General features: G+C 39.5%; 1 protein-coding gene across 9 annotated transcripts in view; it reads right to left on the bottom strand.

Moving 5' to 3' along the window:
• akt3a (v-akt murine thymoma viral oncogene homolog 3a) overlaps window positions 1–26117 on the bottom strand; it is a 304170-nt gene that overhangs the window by 10158 nt on the left and 267895 nt on the right. For all 9 annotated transcript variants that reach the window (XM_067988642.1, XM_067988640.1, XM_067988641.1 and 6 more), the window contains 3 exons: window positions 17117–17331; window positions 11216–11303; window positions 1392–1494 (listed from right to left, as the gene is read on the bottom strand). In XM_067988642.1, coding sequence (XP_067844743.1) covers window positions 1392–1494; window positions 11216–11303; window positions 17117–17331 — 406 coding nt within the window. The remainder of the gene's footprint in view (window positions 1–1391; window positions 1495–11215; window positions 11304–17116; window positions 17332–26117) is intronic.

Genomic DNA, 26117 nt, shown 5'->3' with positions numbered 1-26117 from the left:
GGCTGCCTACCACCTTCTCAAGGGAATTTAGGGATAGACAATAAATGCAGGCCTTGCTAGCGACACCCACATCCAGAGAATTATGCTGCCAGAATCCTCATGCTAACTGCAATATTTTCTTCTGATTTTTTTTTTCACACTCTTCATATCCTTTTCAGCTTTTGTTACTCCATATCCTTTTTCTTGTGGCATGTCAGTTGCCTGTTTCTCTGGGTTCAACAATATACAGGCAACTACGTAAGCTCAAGAATGCAGTTAAGTTCAGACGTTTGTATGCAATACCTGGTATTTTCTGCCATTCCATTTGTCCAATAAAGCACTTAGTACCATTGATCCAAAAATACCCAGACTTAGTAGAGTGACGACAAAAGAAAAGCAAATCTGACAAACAGTTTAAGGTGTACATATACTAAATAGTGATGTACAACAAGGTACGGTATGCTGGAATACAGTAGTTACATCATAAAAGTTAGATATAGAGGCTTCATTCATAAACACGAAATGTCTCGAGTGGGATATTCTGCATCATATTTTAAGCCATATTTAAAAATTTGACATTTTTTCATACAACAGATTTATGCTTAATAATACAATTAGTGATTGATTTGTGTTATGTGCAATCTGGGTTCCACAGGATGTCTTTAAATAACTTCACAATCAACTGCAAAATGTAGATTAAAAATTAATTTTGCCACACAATTTAAGAGTGCTCAGTTCAAAATATGCAATTATTCTCCCAAAGTTAATTTCATACAAACATAAAACCATGTGCTTTTGCCTCAAATACAAAAACATAGTTACATTTCAGATCATTTACTTTGAAACTAAGTTTATGGTAAAAAGGAACTCATTTCCCAAAAGCTGATCTGGCTTCCAATTGCAACCATAAATGCGACAACTTCAGTTGATTCAGAGTAAATTAAACCCACTTTTTTTAATATGGATTTTATTTATTCCAAATTTTCTAAATGTGATGTTCCCACTAGTACAGATCCTGGCAGGCTCCACAGCTAAATTCACAGAAGTAAAAAAAGCTCTGTTGTTGCCAGCCCACTTCCCACGCTCTTGCTCTTCCTATAAGCTGCTTTAACAATACATACTACTTACATGCATTCGCTCTGTTCTTCTAATCATAGTAGAATGGAGCAGAGGGTGGGAGAGATAAGAAAGTGTGGCCGTATGTAATTTAAACATTATTTTTCCAGTTCCATTTTACTATATTGAAATAAAGTTCTAATAACCTTCTGCTTATTGAAAACTTGAGGCTAAGAGATAAGATCATTTACGGGGAGGACATGTGGCAGGCAGGGGACCACATTTACAATCTAATACTGTGAGCTGAAAAGAACTAGTACACACAATGCAGAAACTTATTTTGCATGGTTACTTACATTTTTCGGGGGGAGTTATTGTAATGGTCTGAGCTGTGAACTCTTCATCAAAATACCTTGTATCTGTCTCAGATGAAACCTGAGGCTTGAAAGGAGGTAAAAGCTGCAAGAGAAGGAGCAAAAAAAAAGGATATTTAAACATGTAGAGGATATGACTGGCTACTGACAGGGCTAAACACTTCCCTACTACTCAAATGATCATGGTTATGCAAATCATGTTTATTATACATATATCAAGGCACTTCAAATATAATTATCAATCACATCTGAGCAGCTATCAAGCACACATTGCCTCTGAATGCCTATGCACTAACCAAAGGACAACTTTCAAACCTTTGCACAAACACCGCACATTACTGCCTGTATTACTGAGCCAAAATGATAAAGACCATTGTTAACAGCATATGATTTTCTGACGAAGCAGACTTTTGAGGTTTTGAAGCAGGATAATTTAAACAAAAGCAGTGCATTAAACATAAGCACAGAACAGTAGGCTTCCGTAACTAATTTAGTAATCTTGGTTAGACAAAGGAAGGTTCTACCACATAAAATTCCTCCCTCTAACTGCTTCCAAGAATGTAACCCTCAATTGATATCCATAGAAATTCTACAGACCTCAGGTCAGTGACTTTCTGTTTTTACTTCAGCACCTTCAATAATCTATTTGTAGCCCGATAACTGCAGCTGAAAATTTTCACAAGTACATTTTTGAAACAGTTGTCTTTACAAAGCAGGTATAACTAAGGGGAACTCTGTCATCATCCTCTAAATAGATGAAACTGTTCAATTCATTAGTTGGTTTTCTTTTCCTTCTAATCCAGGAAACAAAGACCAGTGTTCAGAAAATGAAATTAGTATTGTCAATTAACAAAACCAGCAGAGACTAAGAAGTAAAAGATTTTTTTGCCTCAGTCACCAGTGGTGTTTCTACACTTCACCAGTCCTGTCTTGGCTATTTTCAGGTGCCTCTGAAGGAAAAAATCTAAATATTCTGCATTCTGCATTCCAATCTTTGAAAAACAAAATTTAAAAAAAACTTCTATCGCCAACCCCCTAATAGGCTGTAAATTTGATCATAAACCCCATGTACTTATGCTGCTATATTAATTAGACCAAAAGTCTACCAAAATTAAACACATTTTTAAGAGTGCTGATCTGTTGCACACTGATTTTGGTGTTGACATTAGGGGACTTCATATCAGCATCTGCACCTGACCCAAGATTTTGGATCTCCCCAGTGCTCTTCTCTTAACAAGCAACAGATTTGCTTTTAAAAAATACTACAAAGCACTTCCCTGTCTTTTTTGTTTTTGCCAAAAGGGCAGGGAAGCGCTTTGCTTTGCAATGTTTCTGAAGGTAATATACCACATACAACTACTTAATTAATCAAATTATCTGAAAAGTCTTTTGGCAACATTTTAAACTCAATGCTACTTCTCCACTCTACACACTTGTTCATAGAATCTTAGAAATGACAACAGAGGTAAAATTCAACTTCACTTCCAGGTTTTTATATTCAAAGCCCCAAGTAAAAAAACACAGAATATTGTTGCCTTTTATGGCCTTTTCTACCCGCACATCCGCCTTTGTAAGTTCTTTGTATCCACACCCTTAAGTCTCTCTTTCTTCCTCCACTATGGTAAGAATCTTACCATTTAGTATATACTTCATTTCAATGAATATACTACACATTTCTCTGCATTGATTTGCATCTATCAATCTGCCCATTCTGCTAACCCCTCTATGTTCTCCCTCAATTTACCATAAGAAAAAAAGAACTGGTATTTATATAGCATCTTTCATGACCTCAGGACATCCCAAAGAGTTTTGTAGCCAATGAAGTACTTTTGAAATGCAGCAACCAATTGCACATAGCAAGGTGACACAAACAGCAATGAGATAAAATGACCTGATATTCTGTTTTTAGTTTTGTTGGCTAGGACATTGGGAAAACCTCTCTTCTTTGGGACCTCAGATTAACTTCTCATCTGAAAGATGACATCTCTGACAGTGCAGCACACCCTCAATAATGCACTTAAATGTCAGCCTAGATTATGCAATCATGACTGGAGTGGGGTTTGAAGCAATGACCTTCTGACTCAGAGGTGAGAGCACTCCACTGAGCCAAGGCGGACAGCATCTCCCCTAATTTGGTATTATAAGCAAATTTCATTACCATTACTCTTGTGCTCCTATCCAAATCATTAGTATAAATGAAACAATAGAGGCCCCCAACACAGATCCGAGCCAAACTGTCCACATCATACCAATTTGAAAAACATCCATTTACCCCTACTTTGTGCTTCCTGTTCCCAATCTACCTTTACACATACAGCTAGATTTCCTTTAATATTATGTACCTTTTCATAACAAACCTTTTATGTGGAACCTTTTGAAAATCCATCCACAGCATACCCTTTATACACTGATTTCCTCAAAAAAAAATTCAGTTAAGTTAATCAATCAATTATGGTCTATTCTTTACAAATCCCTGCTGCGTCCCCGATTACTCATGCTTTTCTTTGTTCATTAATCGCATCCTATATCATGGACTAAATCCCGATGTTTACCCACAAACAAAGTGGCCCTGTTTTGGGGCTTCAAACTTGTTAAGATTCCACTTTACTATCAACAGCTTTAAAGTTAGTCAGCGACAGGTCCAGTGTCCAACACAGATGAACATACTTTCTAATCCTAAAACTTTCTTTCTACAGCAAATTAAAATACGCCAAAAGTCATATACCGTAGTGCATGTTAAGGAGTCTGTATAAATTCTATTCCATTTGATTTGTGAATTGTGTGCTCTTTCGGATAATCAAAACCGCTCTAGAATATACAAGGTATGATTTCTTGTAAGTTACATTGCATCTGTATTTGAAATTATCCATCACAGTCATCAGCAATTAAGACTGAATGCAACCGGTACTAGGATACGGCAGTATATTGGTTATAGTACTGGACTAGCAAGGTTAAGACTTAAATTACCACATTCAAAAAATGTGGTTGACTCTGTATGCCCTCTAAAGTGGCCTAGCAAGCCACTCAGTTATACAAACAATTGTTACTATCAAGGCATCTAGGGGTGGGCAATAAGTGCAATCTTGCCAGTGTCGCCCACATCTAGCGCAGAGCATAAACTTTACCTGTCATGGTTCCATTCTGCTCTCAGCATCCATCTGCAGGACATTACTTAAACACCACTATGAAAAAAACAACTGTCACTGTTTAAAAACAAGCAAAAAAATCCTCACAGTAAAAAGTGCCACACTGATTAATACAGGATAATTCCTTGAGACAGCAGTTCCTTCCTGTTGAGAAGGACATTCCTCTTAGAGCAACATTTTACCAGTCTTTGACAAACTGGGATGGGGAAAGGAAGTGAAGTAGAAGGATCAATACTTAACTTACCTCTTGGCCAGTCAGTCAACAAGCAGTATTTATCTTCCCTCTTATAAAGAACATGGATGCACTGGGCTAACGTGCATGGGGTTAGGGTGAAAATCAATAGAGAAAAACTTTTTTGTACAAAATTACCTTTTGCTTGCTTCCTTTTCAGGTTGCCTGTTTACCTCATTTCCATGCAGCCTTTTAACTGGGAAAGCGCACACTAAATTTCTTCCTTTCTTCAACTCCTACACTGCTCTGTACTCATCTATCAAGATCCACACTTTTTATAAGATCATGTCAGCTTTTTATACATAAGGTTCATTGTTCTGCCATCACAACCCAATCGATTTTGGTGAACAGCTAGAAAAGCAAGTAAACTTGTGTGCAGTTGACGAAATTCAGTGTCAGAAAGATTTTTTTAAATTCTTATCAGGACTTGCTACTCTTTCCTTCTAAAAGCTATAGGAAGATAGATATTCTTAAGATATATATTGCCAAGCTTAGAATTCAAATTTCAGTGTCATGGGGAGGTATATGAAAGAGCACATGAATACTCAATGTTGAAGTAACACTGCTCTTCACTGAATGGTTCTGGCTGTATAAAACAGGGCAGTGTCCTAGGCCCAACCATCTTCAGCTGCTTCATCAATGACCTTCCCTCCATCATAAGGTCAGTAATGGAGATGTTCGCTGATGATCGCACAGGGTTCAGTTCCATTTGCAACCCCTCAAATAATGAAGCAGTCCATGGCTTGGGCTGCTAAGTGGCAAGTAACATTCGCGCCAGACAAGTGCCAGGCAATGACCACCTCCCCATGACATTCAATAGCATTACCATCGCCGAATCCCCCACCATCAACATCCTGGGGGGTCACCACTGACCAGAAATTTAACTGGACCAGCCACATAAATATTGTGGTTACAAGAGCAGGTCAGAGACCGGGTATTCTGCAGCGAGTGACTCACCTCCTGACTCCCCAAAGCCTTGCCACCATCTACAAGGCACAAGTCAGGAGTGTGATGGAATACGCTCCACTTGCCTGGATGAGTGCAGCTCCAACAACACTCAAGAAGCTCAACACCATCCAGGACAAAGCAGCCCACTTGATAGGCACCCCATCCACCACCCTAAACATTCACTCCCTTCACCACCGGCGCACTGTGGCTGCAGTGTGTACCATCCACAGGATGCACTGCAGCAACTCGCCAAGGCTTCTTCGCAGCACCTCTCAAACCCGCGACCTCTACCACCTAGAAGGACAAGGGCAGCAGGCACATGGGAACACCACCACCTGCACGTTCCCCTCCAATTCACACACCATCCCGACTTGGAAATATTTCGCCGTTCCTTCATCGTCACTGGGTCAAAATCCTCGAACTCCCTACCTAAAAGCACTGTGGGAGAACCTTCACCACGCGGACTGCAGCGGTTCAAGGCGGCGGCTCACCACCACCTTCTCAAGGGCAATTAGGGATGGGCAATAAATGCTGGCCTTGCCAGCGATGCCCACATCCCATTAACGAATAAAAAAAACAAGGTACTGGTACAAAACATAACTGTCCAATTGACTTGTAATTAGTAGGCCAAAATTTCCTCAATGATTTACACTGCTGTTGCGCCTTTAAAAAGCACATTACATCTGCCACTAGCTTCTAGATGGAGATACACTTGTTGGCTAGGGGCTGCAGTAAAGTTTCCTGGGTATGCTCTTTTGCATATCCACTGGTGCAATCACTGGAGTAAAACTGGTGCAAGCAGCTGAACTAGCAGAAAATGTTTGTGTAGCCTCTTAAATGTACTGTTCAGCCTGCACTATTCAGCAGAACACTGGGGGACAAAAGATAAGGCAGGAACACTGTTCGGCTCTTTAATTTCTCTCTCAAATTACTTCACTGCATGTCTTACCAATATTTTTTATTACACTTTGACAGAATTATGAATATTCAAATGCCATCTGTGCCCAGAGAGCAGCAGGGCATGGCACCAAGAATTCACAACTTCACTCATTCAGCCCTCCTCGCCCTCTTAGGGGATGGGGGGCACTGAAGGCAGGACAAACAGACTCCTGGGTGTTGATGCCACCAAGTCATACCGAATTATCACTCATGCCACCTGGAGGGAGGTGGCACTGGCATTGTCTGCCAATTCCCTCACCCCCAGGACTGCAGAAAAGTGCTGCAAGACATCCCATATCCTCAGCAGGCAAGGCTGCACAATGCACATTGCTCCCTTTGCTTCCTTGCCCAGCCTAGGCACCAGCACACTTTTCACCCTCTTAAAGCAATACTTCCAGAACTAACCCTTCACAATGCTCTCTGGTTGAGGCGCCTCCAACTCTCTATTCTGCACTATAGCTACACAGCTCCCCTAAAACACAACCCCAAATCCCTTCCTCCACTTTAACATCCTAACATTTATTACTTCACCTCACCCATGTCCCACTCCTCAACTGCCAGCCTCACCCTCATTTACTTATCTTTTTGCAAGAGAAATTGGTGCATAATGCCCAAAGGCAGGCAACCAGAGGAGGCTTTCCCACCTCAATCACTTTAAGGATAATGACAGGCAGCTTCTGGGCAATCACTCAGTTCTTGCTGTAGGAGATGCAGAGGTCGGGGGCATCTTGCTGATGCCTGATTACCAACTGAGCAACTGGCATTCCTGTGTGAAGAATCACACAGCCACAAACTTCCACCCCAATTCTCTATCTCATTAATCCCAAGAGGGTGATGCTCATCCATCCTTGCCTTCTACCATCCCTTCCTACAAATTCACCTTAGCAATGGGCAGCACAGGAGGAGGAATATGATGGTGAAGAGGATGATGAGGATCAAACCACCCAGGACTCGAAACTGCATGATTATGCCGTCCCTCAGGGCAGCAGCACATGCCAGACCTCCAGCCACCACTCCCTCGGAGCACCCTCCAAAGATGCAGCTAGTAGCAACTCTATGCCAGGTGCCAGTTGCCATGGGACTACGGTCACTTCAGTCCCATGATCCTTTTGCGCAGCATTAGGACTCATTCATGTCCTGCAATTCTGGCTCTCAAGTGGCACCTAAAAGATGCAAAAGAATAGGCGCCCATAGGGTGCCATACCTGCTCCTGAGCACCCCTAATGTTGGATGGGGTGAGGTGTGCAGGGGGGGGAGGGAAGGGGGTTCCAAATATTTTTGCTGTTGATCCGACCCTTTGAGAAGCAGTCAGAAGCAAGTGCAGGTGTCTGTAGGCAATGCAAAAGAAAAACCACTTTAAAAAATGTTTCCTACCTTCAAAGATCTTCAATAAAAGATCTGCAGGCTCTTCTCTGTCAGGAACTTCTCATTTCCACCTTTAACAGCTGATCCTGACAGCTGCTGCACCTAATAGAAACAGGTGTAACTTACCCGAGTATATTAGCAGGGTAAGTCCAGGAAACTTCCATCCATATCCGCTAGCTGCCAGGTGGCCACATGTAAATGAGGCCAGTGGCATCTGGCAGGTGGATCACGGAATGGCTCCAGAGTTGTGAGGAAGCTTGGGGGAAGCTATTTAAAAGCACACAAGCGTAGTAAACAGCTTCCCTAAAAGTTTCCTTGCTCGAAAAATTGCCTCGCCATTCCAGCGCTGCTAAAGCACTGGAAACAGTGAGGAAATTCAGCCCCTATATCAACCAGCTGATCTTCTGTAGCCTTACTCAGATTTTTTTTTTAAATCAAGTTTTCTAAAATGACCGTCTCTCTGCTTACCTCCCTCTTTTTCCCCCATGTCTCTCTCTTTCTTTCATTGACTTAGTTTGTCTGATTCTCTCCTGCATATATTTCACTGTATACCTTTTACACTTTCTTTCTCTCAAATATACACCCTCTACTCTGTATGCGTCTCACGCTTTCTCTAAATATCTCTCTGCATCCACCTGTCAGAGATTTGGAACCAGACTAGGGACCTATTGATAGCCACAGAAATAATCTCATCTCCCTCGCTGGGTACAATGTGAAAGCTCTGATCCTCAAACTCCTTTTGGAAGATTCTGGTTGCCACAGAAACACTTCAATCAAATTATAAACCAGGAGATAGCTCCCATCAGCATCTGCCTCCCAATCCCATCTCCAGTCTGATCTGTTTGGCTTGCTTATTGATTTTTTTCTTGGAAAGCTGAAGAAAAGCTAATGTCCACTCCAATCCTGATACCTCCTTTGCTGAACTGCTCCATGGAAGCTTGAAACACCAGACTGAAAGCGAGCAGCCAACAAACTGTAGTCTTAAAATAATGCAGCACTTTCTGATGTTCATATCTTAAACAATTAAATGTTCATTTGCTGTCACAAAACATGTTCCTTTAATGATTTACTCAATAAAGCCCAGGGCACATAGTAAGATGGGTACTAGAGCCAGGTGAGAAGAGGCTATCCAGGAGGAAAGGGCCTGTACCACAGGCTGAATTGTCTTCTTTTTGTTGCCATTCAAATGTGGAGTTGTAGCTCTGATCAGAACTGGCATATTTGGGAGTAGCTACGATACATATGGGTGAGAGAGAAGTTGGGGGTGGGGGGGGGTGGGGGGGGGGGGAAGAGAAGATTTTAAACTGATGAGTCAGGCCAATTAGCCACGTGAATAATAATACATTAACGATCATAGGTTAGCAAGGATCAATCAGAAATAAGGGATCTATAATATACATATTTACACCTATACATGCACCTTGTCACAAGATAATTACAGATTAGGAAGGCCATTTGGCCCACCTTAGATCATCCATCCAGAGAGATCTTAGAGTACACCCACCTCAGCATTCCATTGTTCCTTAAAAGATTCCATGATTTTTGCTTCCATTACTTTTCCTGGAAGTCTATTTCATATGTTGATCACTTTTTGTGTGAAGAAGAATTTCCTGACATGAGTCCTAAATTTATCTTTTACTAGCTTGAATCTAGTATGAGGAATGAGAAGGATAGGATGCAGGGGTGAACAGGACAGGATGTAACAGGGGAGTGATGGGTACAGGGCTTGAACGGTACTGTGAAAGGAAAGGGTGTTGGAATGGAGAGAGTGCAATGGGGATTGAATGGCGGGAATGGGCAGTGGTATTGGAGGCGATGGGGGTGGTATAGAAGCAAGAGAGACATGGTGGCAGGGGAAGTAATGGGAATAGACCTGCCGAGGTTCACCATCTACATTTTCCCCAAACCTGCCACTGGAAAAAATGAACTATAGCAATTAAATATTTTTCGAAGCCACAACCTTGTAATCGACAGGGATCTAAATGAAATTAATAATTGTCATCACTATTTTGCAGCTTAGTTTTATTCCTTTCCCCATCAACTTTGTTGTGCTCATACACAACTCTAGAACATTTCAGGTGTGATTCCACGCTCTGTGCTCCCCTTAGGGAGGTGTGCTAGCAGGGAGCATAGGTTGGGGGTAGGGCTACAACACTGTAGTCTCGATTCTTCAACCTGCGTCTCCTGCGAGCTCAGCTCCCCACTGGGATCACAGATTCATTATAAAATAATTTTCTTCATTCAAATTTTGTCCAGTCCTCTCAAAGGCACCAACTCATTCTGGGGTGTGTTCCAAGTGCAACAATTGTCTTCTGGTAACTCGCCTAAGTGGTTATTTTACATAAGTGAGCATAGGCAATGAGTGTTTGCTGGTTATTCAGTCATGGGGGATTAAGAGCCAACATGATCCTGTATTCTCCCCAAGTACACACACATGCACTTTCTAGCAAAAGTCATTGGGTAGCAAGCAGATGTGATTAAATTTTCTTTTCTTTAGTCCAGGGGGTTTGAGGTTAGTTGAAGTGCCCTACTGCTGCCCTGGCTGAGATCAACTAACTCAGTATAGACTAGAGATTGAAACTGGGACATTTCTGGTCTGTATGGCTCAGTTTTATATTGTGCAGCCATATACTAACTGGGCCAGTGGTGGAGCTTCATAAGATTTTAATAGTTTACAAATAATACAAAAATTCCAAAAGCAAATCTCACACGGTGGGATTAATATTCTCCTCAAAACAGAAAAATAAAGTGACTATCAGATTGTAATTTAAAAATAAAAATATAATTTAATGTTAATGTGTGGCTAATGGGCTAATTATTAAAAACCTGATGTTTAAAATTTAAAAAAAAATTAGCAAAATTCAGTTTTCCAATTTTCAGCTGAAATGTTCCAGGATCAAACAGACTCAACCCATGCCATAATCAGAGGAGTAATCCACTGAAAGCAAGGGAAGCAACATAAATTTGATGAAAGTATTAGATATTGAAGATTTCAAAATGATAAACACCATAATTTGAATAAGTGCCTTACTAACTGCAAGAAATTTTAAAATGTTCAGATATTTCAAGTGGAGATTTACTTTAAATCGATATATTTTTTCCAGTTGCTGATTAAGGAAACCATTAGCTGGTTGACCCTGAGTTAGCACAAGAAGGGATGAATGAAGTACACCAACCTTTTTGTCATAAACATCTTGCCAGTTGATTCCACTAAAAAAGCTGTGTTGCATGATGTCCTTTGCATCTTCTGGACCTCCACCAAGCCTGATGGCAAAAAAATCAACAGTACATTTCCAATTTGTCAAAACAATTCTCCTTCACTCCTTAGTGATGCTATTGTAGGGATATTAAGTTCTTGCTAGCACTATATAACGAGACTGTGTTACATATTTAAAATGCATTACCTGACAAGTCTGAAAATTAAAACTGAACTCTGCTTTAAAAAAAAAATATTCATTTTTGTGAATCTACCAATTCTTCTCTTCTCTCCCAAGCTACAGACCACCTGCTGCTGAGAGATGAGGGTGCAGTGAGCTCCCAATCCACCATAAATGCCCATCATCCCTGCGTGCTGGAAGATGCAGGACAGCAAAATATGGATGAGACTACCTACAATAAATGTTTTCTCCTATTAAAAAAATATAATTGATAATATGGCAAACTAAAAAGCTGCTTTTCGAATTCAAAATGAGCAGACAGTGATACATAATTTTGGTGCACTGGGCCATCGGGAACAGAGCCAGAAAAGCTGTGTTCCTCTACTGTTCTGCCTGGTGGTTAGTTACAGAATGACATTAGTCTGAGACAAGGTCATCATCTAAACATCCTTTTGACTGAGGAGAGAGAAATTAAAAATGGGGGAAGAAAGACACTGGGTTAGCAATACTACCCCATTCATCCCTGGGACCTTGATTCAAATCTATTTCAGACAGATGAGATGAAAGTTTCTGCTTTATCTCTACTAGCTGCAAGGGCAGCTCTTATACACTTCATTAGAGTGCTGCCTCTGGTGGAAGGGAACAGTCTCTCCTGAGTTGTTCTTTTTCCTGCCTCCAGGCCCTGCAAAATACCGATGGTAACAGCTGCTGTTGCATCTTTTGTCATCAGGATTGTCTTTTTGTCCTGGCGGTGTCTGTATAGCAATACATTCTAACATTGTTGTCTAGTACTGACCTTCCCCAATATCAGGGAAGGTCCATGGCCAGAATGGTAGCTTTGCAGATATGACTCTTTGGCATTGCCACAAGCAGAAGCCATTCCACAATATAAATGACTTATTAGTAAAACGAGTTCAGGCACTTTCAAGCCAATTCCTAGCAGGCATGTATCCATACCAAAGAACTGTCTGTAATTTGACACTAATTGTCAGTCTCACTCAGAAGCCATAAGGATGACAGGTGCAGGAAATGAACATGAGTTTAAAGTGTTGGGAGAAAGCCCAAATTATAACAAGAGGCACAAATAGGTAGTTGTAGATTGGGCTGGCTATTCTGGGACCAGGGATACAAGGTAAAAAGGGTGCATGTTATACTTGGGCATAAATCACAGCATTACTGTGCATTACACCAGCTCGACCATGAATTATTTAAAATTATTAAAATCCTAAAATAATATCAAGAGGTATTTGCACAGAAAAGTACAGAAGCTTAACTAGGCATCTAACCTGCACTATACCTGACTTGGAGTCACTGATGTGGATATGGATTTTGGAAGTGAAAAAGTATTCAAGTTCTCCTACCTTGATTAACACAAAAAAGAAATAAGAAGGGGTAAGGGAGAATGAATAATGACCGACTCTCAAAATTTATCAATAAAATGGACATCTGTTTCAAACTTTAAATTGGCTAGACTGGGTTTCCCTGCCAATGACTCAGAAAACACCAGGCTAAATTTTTCCACTTATGTTCTCTTAGCACAGAGCCTTCTCCTTTAAGAGCACAAGTTGGGAAAACACACTATTCTCCATCCATTAATTCTAAGAGATGGAAAATCATGGACAGCATGCATGTAATTTCCTGGTGGGCAAAGTTCCATGTCAACAATACAAAGCGGAAAATCTACCATACCACCATCTTAGAGCCAAACAGACCAGGAAGGTCCCATGTTCGATCCCAATTTGTGCTATATTATTAGGTGTGACACTAACAGGGGTGGTACAACATCTCTCAGACCCCACTGCTTAGGGAAGGGAAATCAGTCTTGGTTCCAGCTCCTGATCATTACTCAGTGAACCCTGCTGGAAGTGCACATTTCTGGATGTCAGATGAATGTACGATTGGGCTCAGCCAAAATATTCTTGACATTATTGATTAGCACTCACCATCAAGGTTCACACATGAATAGCAGCCACTTGGGCATGGTACCAGAGGATGACGGCCACCCACAGAACTAGACACCAGTAATGGAATCAATGGTTCAAGAGTGGAGGGGGAAGGAATATATGTACCAGCTCATATTGTATTAGCAAAGCAAAAGGCTTAGTTATTTTATACTTAAAAAATGTTCTATAAAATTGTGTAACATTACTATTCAATGTCATGTGATACTAATTGTATCTATTATGTCACATATTCAGTGCTGTGGATAGTCTATTGAGCCTATTAATAAAACCAAGTCTGAAAAATATTTTAAATTGCGTTTATTTCAACAGTATCAGTTTCTTAATTGTATTTTATGAAGGGGTGTGTGTGTGAGAGAGAGAGAGGGAGAGGAAGAGGCGAGGAACATAAAATATAAATATCCAAATGCAACAAAATTAATGTTTAGAAAATTCTACATGAAAAGGTACACTTCAACTAACAACCTTTCACAATGCAGGTTCCATAGCACACTTCATACAATGTCTGAGATAGCACGGTAAAACCAAATGTGCAACATCTGGAGTTGTATTAAGTGTTTAACATGCTGGCACTAAAATCTTATTAATAAGGCACTTAAAAGCTCTAGCATTATGGGTCTACTCAGGTTTAAGCTGTCAGCCAAATAACCAACAGCCATCATCGTTGCATTATCTTTCCATTTTATTTAAGCGCAGATATTAAAAGGACTCAACAATTAATGCAATTAAGTACGTGGCACGTCACCGAGAAAACCTAGAACATAGTTAATTACTAGAATAAAAATTTCTTGTCCAACTGAAATCCTAAAGAGGGTAATGAAATACTCTCCACATGAAGATAGTAAGATTTATTGATTTTATCATGAATGGGGTAGATATTCTTTGTTTGAAGCAACCACATGAAGTTGGGAAAACTGGTCAGAAAAGATGTACTCAGATGACTGGTCACTTACGTAATACTATCGGTATCAGATCTCCCCTAATGGTGCTTATGGTAGGCCAGAGAATACACTATTTTATCAGGCCCAGTGGTTTATAACGCGTAACACAAGGTATTATTCAGTAGTTGTTTGTAATTTGGTGCGTTCCTTTAAGGCCACAAATTGCAATTCCATATCAATTAATGGTTGATTGCTCGCAGCAGATCCTCACGTTAATTACAGGTCAAACTGGTTTTCCTTCAATTTTTTTTTGCGTGCAACACAGAAATTTGAATGTGTGTGTGATGGACGAATCTCAAAATTTTTATATATCCACTAGCGGATCTGGTTGACCCAAGCTTCTGGTTACTTAAAAATTACATTTTATGACCTTAAAAGGAACAAATATCTGCCTTCGCAACGGAAGAAACATTATGCATCACACGGTATAATACTCCTGCCCTTTTAAAATAGCACATCATCTAACTTACCATAAGTAATGCCACAGGAGATGCAGTAATATTAAAAACAGCATGTCTGTTCACACAGACATCACATTTCATGACAGATGCGAAGCAATCTTAAAATACTGTGTGCTTCTCAGCTGCAACTTGAAACTGACAAATATATTCCAATCGCCACAGTTCTTTGACCAAACAATTAAACTCTGAGCTTGTGTTTACTTAATAACAATTAGCTTTGTGGCCTTAAAAGATAAAGCTCCACCATAACATAATAATAGTAAACAATTTTACAACACCAAGTTATAGTCCAGCAATTTTATTTTAAATTCACAAGCTTTCGGAGGCTTCCTCCTTCGTCAGGTGAACGATGTGAAAATGAAATCCTCGAAATGAAATCGCATTTATAATTCACAGAACAATGCTTGGTGATTACAGACAGTTTTTTCAACTGCCCGTTGCCAAGGCAATCAGTGTGCAGACAGACAGGTGTTACCTGCCAGGTCTCAGAATATACAAATCACCAAAAAAAACAACAAACAAACAAAAAAAAACAGAGATAGAGAGGTAGAAAAAACTGTCTGTAATCACCAAGCATTGTTCTGTGAATTATAAATGCGATTTCATTTCGAGGATTTCATTTTCACATCGTTCACCTGACGAAGGAGGAAGCCTCCGAAAGCTTGTGAATTTAAAATAAAATTGCTGGACTATAACTTGGTGTTGTAAAGTTGTTTACAATTGTCAACCCCAGTCCATCACCGGCATCTCCACATCATAACATAATAATAAGCATTCGATGGCATGACACTCCAGTCCTTATAAAACAATGCATCATCCAGCACTGTTGAGAAAGATTTCAGGAGCTTATTTTTAAATAAATAAATTTAAAGTATTGTCCCCAGTGGATGTCCACCATACTCTAAATGTCATACTATGATGCAGGTGCAAAACAACTTAAAAAAAAGAGCCAGGCATTTCATATTCTTCTGAGCTGGTGCCCGAATTTACTACCACTTTACAACCTTCCGGACTCAACATTGATTTCAATAACTTTAGATCATAACCACTGCTCCCATTTTTTCGGTCAGCTAGTGCTGCTAATGGTCCTGCTGCTGCCATTTACAGCTACTCCTGATCAATCTTTTGTTTCTTAACCACCTTCTTTGCCTTGCACCATCATCCCTTTTGTCATTTAATCACTTGCGCCCTCTACCCTATCAGAGACCTTCCCTTTTGTTCTTTCCTCCCCACCCCTCCCTCCCTTTTTCTGGCTCTGTACTTGCTCAAAAACTTTAACTCTAACATCTTCCAGTTCTGATGAAAAGGTCTTTGACCTGAAACGTTAGCTTTGTTTCTTTCTCCACAGATGCTGCCTGACTTGCTGAGCTTCTCCAGCATTTTCTGTTTTATTTCAGATTTTCAGCATCCACAGTATTTTGCTTTTGGTTTACTAGCAATGTACCGTGCTCTAACTGACCTCACCAATTTACACAATTACAATTACCAGGTCTACCACTAGGAGTACTTGAACATTGGTCTCCAAGGGACAGACTAGGTTAGCATATAATCATGACTATTGTGATCCAGACCACCTCTTAGTAATGCTGCAGGAGTCTGCTAGCAGTTTATAATTCTCACAGATGCGTATATTTATAATTTTCTGAAAAATTAATTGAAATAACACTTGAGCCCCAATTTTAACCAAATCGCCCAACAGGAATGTGGCGGTTTCTGGTCGGACACCCATTTTACACCCCGCCCGATTTTATGCTCCATAAAATCGGATGGGGTATAAAAGGGGCCTCCAAACTGAACCCTTCCCATTCCCGCCAGGCAGGTAAGGTTAAAATCAGAGCTTTGCTTACATACACCATAAAGAAATTACCACACGGCAATAGGCCATTCCATCCAACCTGTCCGTGCTGGTTGTATTTTCAGTAATTGTATCCTGACATGCAAAATGCTTCTATAAGCTGAAACTTCTTACCCAAAACTGATCAATGAAAGAGGTTTCAATTTCTAGCACCAACTTTAGGATATTCACCCAAATGCACACAATAATACAGATTAATGCTGATAGATGCTTGTGCAGGTTGTCTCACATAGTAAGTACATAATTCTTGCAGAAGTCCCAGACAAGTTGTTCACTGAAAACTACAGACATCTCAGATACCTGTAGCTTTACACATTCAGCCAATACCCTGAAACTCTGTCAGGTTTGCAGATCTGGAAATAGTATTGTTCCATAAATTACCCAAGAAACTGCACATGTAGCAGACTGGAAACAGACTACAATGTGGAATTAAAAAAATTTAACAACTGTTAAGGATGTTCCAACAGAAGAATCATAGATACCTTTTATTTGGATCTTTTATAAGTAATCCCGACAGTAATGATTTTGCATCAGATGAAAGAGTTCTGGGGAATTTAATGTCCTCCATTAGGATCAATTCAAAAAGCTTCTCATGGTCCTGGTTGTAAAAAGGTAGCCGGCCACACATCATCTCATACATAACAACACCCAGACCCCACCAGTCAACAGCGCGGCCATAGTCGTTGTCTTCTAAAACCTGTGCAAGAAAACAGACAAAGGATATGTAGTTTACCATAGCTTGAATCCCAATTTTGAGCTTCACGTTTACCCAATGTATTAATAAAAGCAAATTTTCATACAACTTTTGAGTTAAACTTTATCAAAATCACACACTTTAAAATGTCACTGTCTAAAATAAAGAATCACCTCAGAGGCTCTCATTCTTACTAGAATGCATAGTGTTTTACGTGCATATGCAATTTTAGCCCGTTTTCTTAAACTACCCAAAAAGTTTAATTTTCTCCTGTACATAAATCAGAATATCAGGGTACATATCAAACATTTTCTACAGATATCACTCTCCTTCCTCAAGATCTCAGTAAGAGCCTGACAATTTTTTCACCTAATATTTCCAATATAATTGAAACTTTCCTATAAGTTTCCCATGGCAGAGTACATTCAAACTACAGCTCTATGCTGAATATTCTGCTTGTGCTCCAATGCAATGAAGGGAAAACCAGGTTGTGCCAAAATGCAGACAGATATAGCAGGATTTTATAGAGACAGAGTGAGAGATATCACAGGAACAATGAAAGGTTGGAAAGCTTGCAGAGGACAGAGTTGCCAGAAGTCAGTTTGCCAGAGACATGTCTAGACAATTGATGTTGTTTGGCATGGTGTCTCAGATTTGATACAAGTTTTTATTTATCTTTAAAAAGCCTTTTATTACAGTTTTGATACATATATTTACCACCCTTGCATATAAGAAGCACTCCAAAACAGCCCTCCTTCAGGAAAAAATATTGACTGCATCCCCTGATTTAAATTGCTTTTTTTATGCTTTATAGCTGCAGCCCATGTGTAAGTTAATGTTATGTGTAAATAAAATCTGCCTCCTTTTCAGCTATTGAAGGCTTCACATTTGTGATATCCCAATTGTGTATCAAACAACATACAAACTGTCTTCATTTTCCCCCCTTTTTTGGTTAGGGGTAGAGAGTAAACAGTGGCCATGACCTGTAGTATATGTTTGAAGTAAGAGTGAGAACTCTTGACACAATCCATAAAAAGAACATGGCAAAAGAAGTTAATTATATATTGTGCATGGTTTGCTGAATGAACACCATTTAATGTCAGAACCATTTCAACCATGGCTTTAGCCTAAATTTCAAGTAGCTACCATATAAACTTTCCCCATAATGTTTTGATCCTACTTTGGCCAATTGAGTTCTAACATATCAGGCATCCATGAAATCCATTTGTGTCAGGTGAGGCCTCCCACCAGGAACACATGCAGAAGATAAATCATCACTCTGGGCTACGTTAGGATTCCTGACCATAGGCTACGGTTTTACCAAACAATTACTCCACAAATATTATTAAAATTGTTTTAATAGCAGAAGTGCCCGAAGCATCAGATAGTGAAATAAATGCTTATTAACATTTGAAAATGGTCCATAGAGTGGAATCAGAATGGAATATGGTAGGCAAATACATAACAGACACTTATATTCAAGTCATATGATTTGAGTCAGACTTTAGCCAGGACATAAACTTTTCCTGATGTCAATCTAACTTCCAGTTTCTACTGAAATACATATATAGCAAAAAATGTTTCACAAGTTATACATTTGAAAAATCATCTGTCATTCGCAGATGCAGGCATGAATCATATACCAACATTGCCAGATATTTCAATGCCTACCAATATCCTCCCAATACAGCTTGTTCGTCTGAGATGATTTGGTTTATATTTATCAAAGTAGAAAAAAAATTGTAGAAACATATACTGCAATACTTTATTAAATGAAATGGATATTTGGCTGCATTTTTTTTCAAATCTATGGAACAAATCCTGGGGTAGGGAGTTGGGCAAGACTTTACTAACGTTAACGGAGAGAAATTTAGAGAACTAATTTTTAAAAATAAACTGGTATTCAATATAGGTGGATGTATGGTGGTACAAAATACTGGAGCTCCAAAATGCTTTGCTAGGAAGTGATAAAAACTTAATTTGTGCCATGACTTCTTAGTGTGCTCCCAATCTGAGCTGAATGAATTGGAAGATGGTGAATGGGGAGGGGGCTAGGATGGGGGTGGAAGCTGGTGGTGAAGGGGAAGAGTAGGAGGACGAAGAGGGGATAGAGGGCGAGCAAGAGGAAAGGAGAAGAGGGAGAGGATATGGAAAGCAAGAATAATATATAAAAACAGCAACTGAATTTTATGGCAAAGAATGACTGCTGTGACTCTTCCCCTACCCCCTCCCCCAATGTAATAATCAGCAGCCATCATTTTTTTAAAATCACAATTTAATACATGGGCCTCGAGTGGCCCAGCAGCTGACCAGCGAAGTGGGGAGAAGCAGCAGCCCAGCAGTGAGGGGGGCATTTGAATATAGTGGCTGCTGAGCAGTTAACTGCAGGGCGTAGAGTAGCAGGGCCGTAAGGATGGAAGATTGGCGTGCATAGACAAGCGACAGCGACAGGCAATAATGGCCCAGTGGCTAAATAGTCGTGGCTGCTGAGAACAGGTCACAAGACTGCTGTATTGGTGAGCTGTCATTTAAAGAGCGCTGGCAGGGGAGAGGTAGTGCAAGGCCCCTTATAGGGCTACCAGACTGACTGGCATTCACCTCAAATAGCTCAAATAACCTCGAAAGCTTACAGCGAGGAAGATAAAAAATTAAAAGATGAGAAGCCTCAGTTTTAAAAGTTCACTTACCTGAAAGGAAAAATTATTTGGGGAAAAGAAAATCAACAAGCTGCGACATACACATCTGAAATTTGATCTACAGTACCCAAATTGTGCAATTACACAGCGTGACAAGTTTACAAAGGCAAAACCAACTATAAATGTGAACATTGCAATTTATAATAAAAAGCTGACTCTGAAAGTGACAACAGGAAGTCAGGCTCTGCATGCTTATTTGGGATTTTTAGTAAGATATAGAAAGCTATAACATATATAAATATTAAAATATCTTATATCTAGTGTATTAAAAATTTCACATCTGCATGTATTTCCTGTCTACTAAACCTTGTATCTTCATCTTGTCATATTTTTGTCAGACCTCATCAACTTTTACCATCATAAACCGCTATGTCCATTTATAATAGAAATTGTATGTAAACTTGTCTAGCTGTATTTACACCATCCTGCTGGTGGTGGCGTTGTATTGCTCCAATTCTCCAGTTCCTCAGCATGTACTACAGAAAAACTCCTATACTCCAACCAACTCCACTTCTCTGGTTCCCAAACTGCTGTAATTCTGCCATACGTATTTGAATAGTAATATACAACCAAAGCATATTATATTAAAAGAATGTAGGGGAACTGATTTTTTTTAAATTCAAGGCTGGCATTTATTGCCATGGTTGCCTTACAGAAGGCAGTGGTGGGCCGCCTTCTTGAATCGCTACAATTATTCTTTGTAGCGGTTTGATACAATTGAGTGGCTTGCAGAGGACAGTTAAGAGTCAACCACGGTTGGTGTGGGACTGGAGTCACATATAGGCCAGACTGGGTAAGGACAGCAGGTTTCCTTCCCTAAAGGGCATTAGTGAACCAGTTGGATTTTTACCACAAGCCGACAGCTGCATAGTTACTTTTACTGATACCAGTTTTTTATTTCCAGATTTTTAAAAATTGAATCCAAATTTTCAAACTGCCAATTTGAACTTGTATTCTCTGGATTATTAGTCCAAGACTCTAGATTACCAGTCCAGTAACATAACCACTACGCTACCATACCCATTTCATGTCTAATTATCCGCTACCCTCTAACCAACTGAAGACTAAATAGATGATCTGTTTTGGCATTGTCAGAGGTTACTGTGTTACCTTATGAAAAAGAAAAAGAGATTAAAACAATCCTATACTGGTAACAGATAGTCAGAAAAAACAAAGTTTCAGAACAAAGACAAAAAGGGAGCAATTAGGATAGGTAATTAGACAACTGGCTTCATTTTTAATCAAATTTGTCTATATTTGACAAAAAAAAATATTTACATTGCTCATAATATCTGAAGATGACCATCACATTTAGGATCAAAACACTACAAGAACTGATATAGTCATTGTATATATTTTATTACATGCTTAAATGAAATAAAACCTTGACAGAATAATTAAATGCTTTTTCACAATGAGTGATAACACCTAGAATATTTTACTCTAATGAAATACAGATTTTAAGTAAACAGAACACTTTATAATGTCACGTGATTCCGTTAACTTAATGCAAGTCTTTATACATAGTCAAGATGACTCAACACTTCAGGCATAATAACATCGTTTATCCTTTAAATAAATGCTAATTAAATTTGTTCTAATATGTTTAATATATGGTTATTGGATCAGCATCGTATTCTGTGGTACTGTATTACAAAATATCAGGTCATCAAAAACAGGACATGTCTGGGGCTAAATTGCTCAAATCACTGATTTTGCTATTTTACAAATCACACTGCCATCTTTCAGAAGTCAACTGATCCACATGCTCATCTGTGGTCCCATGCCCATATTAATATTTTAAGCGTACATTGCAGGTTTACATGTTGAAAGCCTGCAGGTTGCACTTTATGTCAGGTTTCAGGTTCCGAAACAGGATCATTAACACAAATTCAGTAAATGTCATTCATCTTATAGACCATTCATCATTTTATCACATCAAGTAAGCTACTGGCCACATATATTGCTGCATGTTATCTTTGTGACTTGCCTAGCTCCCTATATATTCCACATTGTATTTTGCTATTGTCACTGACTCAAACCCTAAGTATGCTATGATAAATGTTTAGCATAACCCTATTAGTCCCCTATTGCTAACAAAAAGCGGCATCTTAAAAACTCAAAGCAGAAATTATCACGGTGAGCATCACAATTTTTGGATTTTTATGCGAAATATTCTCTTGGACTGTGTCACCTGTCACTCCTGTAAGCAGGCCTCACATCTCTTACCATCTAGAGTGTACTTTTTTCTGCTCAATATCTAGTTAAATGATAGCATGGCCCAGATATCACAACAGTGAGCCCTTGCTTTGTAGAACAGCTACTGAAATGTTCAAGTTGTCCTGTCAAAATTCTCCTTTCTATACAAAAGGTGGGCTGAAAAGATACTTTATCAAAAGAACTGGCTTATTTTACATAAAATACTTGAGTGAACAATATACAGTTCACAGTGAGTGCAATCAATTTTCTCATGCTGTTCGCTTATAAGAACATAAGAAATAGGAGCAGGAGTAGGCCGTACAGCCCCTCGAGTCTGCTCCGCCATTCAATATGATCATGGCTGATCTTCTACCTCAACTCCACTTTCCCGCCCTATCCCCATATCCTTTGATTCCCTTAGCATCCAAATATCCATCGATCTGAGTCTTGAATATACTCAACGAATGAGCATCCCTCTTTGGGGTAGAGAATTCCAAAGATTCACAACCCTCTGAGTGAAGAAATTTTTCCTCATCTCAGTCCTAAATGGCTGACCTCTTATCTTGAGACTATGACCTCTGGATTCTCCAGCCAGAGGAAACAGCCTCTCAGCATCTACCCTGTCAAGCCCTCTAAGAATTTTATACATTTCAATGAGATCACCTCTCATTCTTCTAAACTCCAGAGAATATTGGCCCATTCTACTCAATTTCTCCTCATTGGACAACCCCTCATATCCCTGGAATCAATCTAGTGAACCTTTGTTGTACCCCGTCTAAGGCAAGTATATCCTTCCTTAGGTAAGGAGACCAAAACTATACACAGTACTCCAGGTGTGGTCTTACTGGAGCCCTGTATAATTGCAGCAAGACCTGAAAAAGGTGCAACTAGGTATCAGCCATGGCTCAGTGGTAGCACTCTCGCCTCTAAGTCAGAAGGTTGTGGGTTCAAGTCCTATTCCAGAGACTTACGCACAAAATCTAGGCTGAAAGTCCACTGCAGTTCTGAGGGAGCGCTGCACTGAGGGACGTGCAATCTTTCAGATGAGAAAAACCATCTGTCCTTTCAGGTGGGCATAAAAGATCCCATGGCACTATTTCGAAGAACAGCAGGGGAGTTCTCCTCCAGTAGCCTGGCCAGTATTTAACCTTCAATCAATATCACTAAAACAGATTATCTAGTCTTGTGGAACCATGCTGTGTGCAAATTGGCTGCCACGTTTCCTACATTACAACAGTGGCTACACTTCAAAAGCACTTCAGTGGCTTTAAATGGTGCTATATAAATGCAAGTCTTTCTTTCTTTTAAGTCTATATAGATGGGCTCACCTTAACTTTTCAAAGCTAAGCTGGTACAGACTTTTAAAACACAGGCTGCAACAACACAGGTCACCCTGCATTTGAGAGAGAAGGAGAAATAAAGAGAGAAAACCAAAGTGTTTGGAGCTGTCCCTCCCAAAGTCGTCGAGATAAGGGGGCTCAGTCTACTGAGCTGTCAATCGCAGTTACAAACGTGAGGTAATACCTACCCTTTGATGAATGAGCAGGAGGCACCCAACTGTCTGCCGTAACTAAGTAGTCAGAATGATGCCTGGGCCCGCAAACGTTGCAAAGAGTGATCTATTCACAATAACCTGAAATGTCTGAGATTATACATAACGATTTTAGCTCTATATAGACAACTAACACCTCAAAACACCAATGTGACCCAAAATCAACTTTCATAGCGCTGGCTTTTTGTCAAGAAAAAAATGGTGTGTGTAGCCTTGGAAGCTAACCCCTTATAAGCGGAATCTAATATTACAGAATTACAAGTTTAAAAAAATAGCTGATGCAACCCAGGCAAAATCTAATTCATCACAGTGGATAAGATCTAATTTTTATTCCTGTCTTCATGAAGCATCTTCCTAATTTTTCAGATACTTGTCTTTTTTTAAAAAAAGAGAACGCCCATCAACAATAACAGGTGAAGGGGCTATAGAGAACGCTGATGTGCATTCACCTCTACATTTAACTGGTCATAATCTCTGACATACTAAGCATTCTCAAGGGCCTTTAGAATCCAAATAATTATTTTCTTATATACTCCATACTATTCAAGTTTCCTATATACTCCATACTGCCAAGAATTCAATATTAATGATCAACAAACAAAATCAAAGCCAGCTTTGAAGTCCAAAAAAATACTGTTATACCAGGAGTCAGAAGTCATGACAACACTCAATGAGCAGTTGCAGAAAAGTTACAATATCTTGCAGCAACCCTCAACAATGTTCAGAACACTGGTTTCTCTTCTCACACAAAAATACCAAGAAATTTTTTTAAAAAGCAAATAATTTTAGCAATAGTTATTTGCATTCTTACTGTGCTGACATGCTTAGAACTGAGCCATGAGATTGACGTATTAAATTACATTTTTTGGAAAACCTTTATGTTGTATCTTTTCTAACAGTATTTTGTAGTTAGCCCAACACTAAGAATCTTTATACATTTATGTCATATCTTTCATTCCTTCTTATGAGGATATTCTCTGAAATAAGATTTCTTGCAACTTCATAAAATTTTCTACCCCTCTTCATATATTTTCTTTTTAAAAAAGTGGCATAACGATGCAACACGTTGGGGTGCCAATGCCTACGGCCTTAGATTGTTGTAACAAAATTGTCAAGTGATCTGCATTATTGTGGGAAAGGGTTGATTAAAGACCACATCATTCTCCATTAGACAGTGGAACAGTGAAAAAATTCAGGATGAACACCACCCCAGACTACTCTTCCACACTGCCCATCAATTAGCTCTGGGCAACACTCGCTACATTTTTAAGGAAGAGCACTTGTAAGGAGATGCAAAAAAGGAACTGCAGCTATCCTGCTTTTGCTAATGTTACTGTACTACCATCTATATAAAGGCTCATCTGTAAAGCAAATGCAACATTAAAAGAAATAATGCGTTAAGGTACACTACAAAAATAAATGAAACTTAAATTGACTTTTATGGCAATGCAAAAATAAAGCTTGGCTGGATTTCAAATTTGCCACAGGAAAATATCTAAAGCAACATTTTCCCAAGACACAACACTGTATCTTATAACCAATTCAGCTAAAGGTATGACATTTTATTTTTGTTGAACATGCTCTGCTCACTGGCATGGTTCTATGCCCTCTCAAATGCTCATACTCTTGCAAATGGAACAATGACAATGAACAGACAGCTGCAGGAACTGGTACAGGAAGAGGACAATGGCAACATTTTGTGGTGTCTATAGTCATGACCAATTGAACGAACTAGCATATCAATGTTAACAAACTGATTTATGCCTGGCACACTAGACAGTTCAATTTACACACTGACCAGATTACATATTTGCTTCTGAACAAATTCGAGGCAAGGATTTCATAACCTGTAGGATTTCATAACCTGTAGATTCTTAACAACATTTTTCTTATCTTCCCTCTTTTTCCTGTGAAAAGCTGTAAATAATTAGGATTGTAGTATTACTTTCAACCTTGGCGTCCTATTTGACTCTGAGCTAAGCTTCCGAACCCATATCCTCTCCATCACCAAGATCGCAAACTTCCACTTCGTAAAATCATCTGATTCCGTCCCTGCCTCAGCTCATCTGCTGCTGAAACCCTTATCCATGCCTTTGTTACCTCCAGAGTCAACTATTCCAATGCTCTCCTGGTTAGCCTCCTACCTTTCACCCTCCGTAAACTTGAGCTCATCAAAACTCTGCTGCCTCTATCCTAACTCGCACCAAGTCCCTTTCACCCATCATCCCTATGCTTGCTGACCTACATTGGCTCGCGGAACCCCGCGATTTTAAAATTCTCATCCTTGTTTTCAAATCTCTGCAAGGCCTCGCCCCTCCCTATCTCTGCAACCTCTGCCAAAC

Source organism: Heptranchias perlo, chromosome 8 (assembly GCF_035084215.1).
Source record: "Heptranchias perlo isolate sHepPer1 chromosome 8, sHepPer1.hap1, whole genome shotgun sequence".
Taxonomy (NCBI): domain Eukaryota; kingdom Metazoa; phylum Chordata; class Chondrichthyes; order Hexanchiformes; family Hexanchidae; genus Heptranchias; species Heptranchias perlo.
The sequence above is the reverse complement of the archived record's forward strand: the minus strand, read 5'-3'. Positions and strand labels throughout refer to the sequence as shown.